Source organism: Fulmarus glacialis, unplaced genomic scaffold (assembly GCF_000690835.1).
Source record: "Fulmarus glacialis isolate BGI_N327 unplaced genomic scaffold, ASM69083v1 scaffold4371, whole genome shotgun sequence".
Taxonomy (NCBI): Eukaryota; Metazoa; Chordata; class Aves; order Procellariiformes; family Procellariidae; genus Fulmarus; species Fulmarus glacialis.
The window spans coordinates 71,275-76,263 of NW_009193252.1; the positions used below are offsets into that span (position 1 = coordinate 71,275).

The window sequence follows — 4,989 nt, forward strand, 5'->3', positions numbered from 1 at the left end:
TTATCTTTTGCCTCTGCAGATAGGAAAAACTTCCCACAACAATACATTTAACGAACCAGAACACTTGGAATTAAAGTTTTCAGGGCACTCAAAACACACCAACTTTCACATGCATTGTTTTGAATCCTCTTCAATCTCTATCAGTTCAACCTCACTCAGAAGACTCTGGGCTCTTTTTTTTCCAAACTTTTCCAGACAGCCCTGGAAGGCTTCGGACAGAATTTAAACCATTTCAGGATCTTTTATTTTCGATCGCTCTATGGCATTGCAAAACAAAAGTGACGCTTTCTATATTAAAGAGGAGCATTCTCCCCCACCCCCGCAATATGTAGGATTTTTAAAAGTGAAAGTTAGAAAAATAATCTTCTTCATCCTGACATATTTTCAATCCTCTTAAAACAATCTCAACAACTATATATAGTATGAAATTAGCTCTCGCCTGTTACCCTTGTTCCTACACAGAATTTTCTAATGTGTCTCACCAGTAATAAATTGTAAACGAGGCTATGACTCTAAGAGTAGACAGTGTGTTTCATGGGTATTTAAACAACAGCATTAAGTACTATAGGAATCTCTGGAATGTGGAGTGCAGATTTATGTGTCTTAACAATTTCTTTACTGGTTTGTAATAAGCCAGCAAACTAACACTTTATTTTTATATTAATTTGGCCTCAGAAGTAGAGTATACTGAAGCATGACAAGAACAACAAAAATAAACTGGCATGTACTTAATAACTGTAACAGTGAATTGCCTCCAATACTAAAATATTTATCGAAACTGGGGGGGAAAAACCTAAAAAGAATTACCCTCAACAGCCTGCTACCAGCTCTTTAACAGTGGGCAATGTAATGCCTTAAGGTACCTCAAACTGTCTTTCATTTTCTAGACTTAATGGCTGATTGCAGAAATCAATGTTGCCATTAGTAACAGAGTATTTGTTATGGCATGATTTCCTCTGTTGTTAGGCTTGCAGAATGATTACAGTATTAGTGAGGTGCTTTCTTTATAAAGGGCTGAAGATATAACTTTCAATTTACTATCCATTAGTAAGTGACTTTGGAAATATAGATGAGGCCAGAAATCTTACCTGTTATTACTTGGAGATTTTATTTCAACAGTCATAGGCTAGTAACTTTAAAAATTGTACCACGAAGCTCAATATTTTATAAACATCTCCAACGAAATATTATCTGCTTTGCTATTTTATACACAGCAAGTTAACATGACATACAATGCAATTAAAATGTTTCAGTCCAATTTCTATTTTTCTTGTACTTTCAAATAGATGTGAATTAAGTAGAAGTCTTCATACATGTTAAAATATGCACATAAGTTAAAAGATTGTCAAAAAGTTAGCAATTTGTATTTTTGAATCTCTTTTTAATCAATCCAGTGGCCAGGTACAAGTAGATATCTCAGCTAAGTAACTGATATGGTTGTGGGAATAAGGGCAATCAGAGAGGTTAGCCAACACGCTGTTTATTAATCCTGTTTCTTTGAACTACAGCTTGAAGAAGGCATCTTTCCTCACTCTTTTAAATGGAGGACATGGAAAAATCTGCAAGAGAGACACCATGAATAGAAGAGGAGGAAAAAAAAACCACCTTCCAAAACCTGGAGGGAGAGGCCCTGGAAGTGACATTGCCATTGGTGACTGTACAGACCCTGCACGCTGCTGCCGGTGGGGTGGTGGAGGTGACAGCTGAAAGGCTAGGAAACCTGCCCTTGGAGGGGAGAGAAGGGTGAGCCGAGAATTAACCTCGAAGGCATTGCAGGAACCCAAACACAGATGTTCTGGCATATAACACCACGTCCCTCTGGACTGCTAGGAAACGACCTAACAAGAGAATGCATAAACTACTTTGCTGCTGTGATTTCAAATATAGCTACGAAGGTTTCAGTGCAGAGAGGGAAGGAGAAGTTATCATACCTGAAGAGGAGGGTGAGGAAGGATGTGGGCTGTCCTCCTGGGCACTCCCCGTCTGTGAGAGACCCCCACCTACTCCGCTTTCTTCAGTAATGTTAGAGGACCCTGGTGTTGTCGACCTGCTGACAGACTGAGACTCTTGATCACTTCCAGACCCACGTCGCTCATCAAGACTACCTTGAATTATTTCATCTTCTCCTTTCCTGTCTCTTTTGTGGACCCTGGAGTGAACGACCACTTGGTGGTATGTTCTAAAAACCCTTCCGCAGTCCGGGCATTCAGTTGGCTTTTCTTTTACGTTTCCATGACTTTGTAAGTTGTAATCGAGTCCCTGGTTCATACCATGTGACAAAAAATCTCTACTGCCTTCTAAAGGGTCTAGTTTGTTTGGCAAGTCTCTCTGATTGCCCATTTTAGTGCTGTGAACCAAATCAGCAGGCATTTTCTGCTTAGAGCCATCTGCTCCTACTAACACATACTCCCGCTTCTCCTTATCAAACATAACTCCAGCATTTGCCAAAGTGTCTTCATGGCTGCGCTGTATCTGCTGCTCTTTAGACAAAAAGCCATGTTCCATGGCCATTCCCCTTGCCATAAGCTGCCAGGCCTGATAGCTGTTTACTGGATCCATCTCTGCCGCTTTGGCGGCAGCTTGTAACCTTTCTATACAGCTGGATTTCAGAGGAGGCACCAGATTGAGACAGCCCAATAAAGAATGTTTATCCCCTTCAGCAATACTGTGGCCAATGCCAGAAATGGGCGAAAGGAGCTTCCCCAAGACTTCTTTCTCTTTCATGGGCATATCTCCTTTGTTATAGATTTGATTTTGTTCACTTAAACTTGCTTTTTCGGGAGGAAGAAACCCACTCTGCAAACATGACAGATATCTCGAATATAAGTTTGCATGAGCTTCCTGGGACATGCTGCTGATGGAGACAGGTACTTCGGGATCATTAGGAGATTTGTTCTTTACAGATAACTTATTCAGGTGAACTTTCATGTGATTTTTAAGAAACCAAGGCTCTTTGAATCGCCTCCCGCAGATCTGACAGCAGTGTTCAAAGGAATCCTTGTGCTTTCTCATGTGGCCTTTTAGGAACCAGGCTTGGCTAAACACTTGACCGCACACCTCACAACGAAACTCGTTGGTGGATTGCTCCCCATTCCCGTTGGAGCCCTGGCCCTGTGCTGACTCTGCAGTTATGTGAGCCTTCTCCACGTGGCTAATCAGCTCCTCCTCCTGTGAGGCGGCAAAGTCACACAGGGTGCACTTGTAAGGCTTGTGCAGGATCCTTATGTGCCTGTCCAGCTCTTCTCGCTTCTTAAACTTGCCTTTGCAAAACGTGCATCTGAACCCAGCCGTCTGAGCGACAACTTCTTCCTGGACACTGACTGGCTTTGGAGAGGGAACGGGGTTTGAGATATCAGGTGTGCTGTGATTAGCTGGCACAGACAAGTTACAGTTTGCGAGAGGCATTGGCTGGGTGTGCTGCTGTGCTTTCACATCAGGTCGTGGCTGCAAGAGGCTGCTCTTCATCTGTTTGTCCCGAAGAATTGCTCTCTCCTCCAGCTCATGTAGAAGTCTGTTTTCTTCTCGGACTCTTCCACGACCTTTGCCAAGGTTTCCAAGCTTATGAGTACGCAGGTGTATCTTCAAGTTGCCTTTTTGGGCTGCTCTGTGGTCACAGTATGGACACTTAAATGGTTTCTCTCCAGTATGAGTTCGCATGTGTAGCGACAGGATGCTGTTAAATCGAAAGCGTTTCCCACAGAGGGGACATGGGTACTTTCTGTTTTTCCTGGCATCATCCTCTATATCGCTCATCTGAGACATAATCCCTAAGTTTTGCCCATTTAAGAACTGCTGCAGATCCACGCGCCCATTCAAACTGGTGTCAACCTCTCTATTGAGCTGGTTTGCCAACAGTGCCATCTGACTACTGATGGGCTGGTTTGCTATGGACATGTGGCTTTTGTCTTCTAGCGGCGCTGATGCCTTCTCCTCTGGATTCTGCCTGTTCTGGAGCTCCGGGAAGGCATGGCTGAGCTGGGAAGTGATCTGGTGCAGCTTCTGGCTCATTGAATACTGCCCATTGAGTATGGTGCTGTTGAGATGGGCGTCAGCTTCTGGCACAGCTGAAGAAACACCAAGGCACAAACTAGCTTCCTCCATCTCTGAAAATCAGAAGATATTTTAGATTCAGACTGTGAAAGAGTTACAAGCATTGAATCACTGACGTACAATTTGCATTTTATGTTTTACCTACTCATAATAATGCAAAGGAATTAGTGTAAAAACAATAAAAAGTGTATTAAATGCCAACTGTGCTACACAATTTTGATCATACATGTGCTTTCATCATTCTGCATGTTTACCAATAACCATTAATTACTATTTTAATATATACTACAATCTCAAAATCTAATTATTATGGAAGGGGCAAAGGCTTTTACCACCTCCCTTGTCTGTCTTCTTGTGAAATTGCACCTGTTTACATTTCTAAATCTATAGAAAAAGAAATGTTATGCATCTCTCCCATTTCCATTAGAAAAGCCAGAAAGAAAAAAAAAAAACAAAAATAGAAATCCATTTGTAACTTTCAGTTCCATTAACCATATTCAATATATTACACATTCTACAATGAGAAAGATAGTTTTATGATTTGACAAAAAAACGATGGTATGATATTTACTGGTGTACAATAAAACAAGATAATGTTTGGGGAAAAAATAAAGTAAAGGACAAGCTTTAGAACAATAAAAGGGATTTTGCTTTAGTCAACAAAAAGTGCAGTAATATCTCATTAAGCTGATTAGTATGCTGCTTAGAAACAGTACTAGGTGCTGTAACACATGATTATAATCATAAAAATCCTTCAGTGTTTGCAAGTAAGCATTAACGAGGTATATTAAATTTTAAGGAGACTGCGACTAGCAGCTTTGTAAACCTCTGAGATTAAGATTTAACCCTTCTGTTACAAAACATTGTTATTTTGTCATTTTGAAACTAAGCCCATCAGAAGGCACATAAATTATCTTCTGCCAAGTCTTTCAATTCATC

General features: G+C 41.0%; 1 protein-coding gene across 1 annotated transcript in view; it reads right to left on the reverse strand.

Annotated features, from left to right (window-relative positions):
• Nucleotides 1–4,101, reverse strand: part of ZNF536 (zinc finger protein 536) — a 68,919-nt gene extending 64,818 nt beyond the window's left edge. The window contains exon 1 of the mRNA XM_009587368.1: nt 1,932–4,101. Within this exon, the coding sequence (XP_009585663.1) occupies nt 1,932–4,101 (2,170 nt within the window). The remainder of the gene's footprint in view (nt 1–1,931) is intronic.
• Nucleotides 4,102–4,989: the final 888 nt, after the last annotated feature.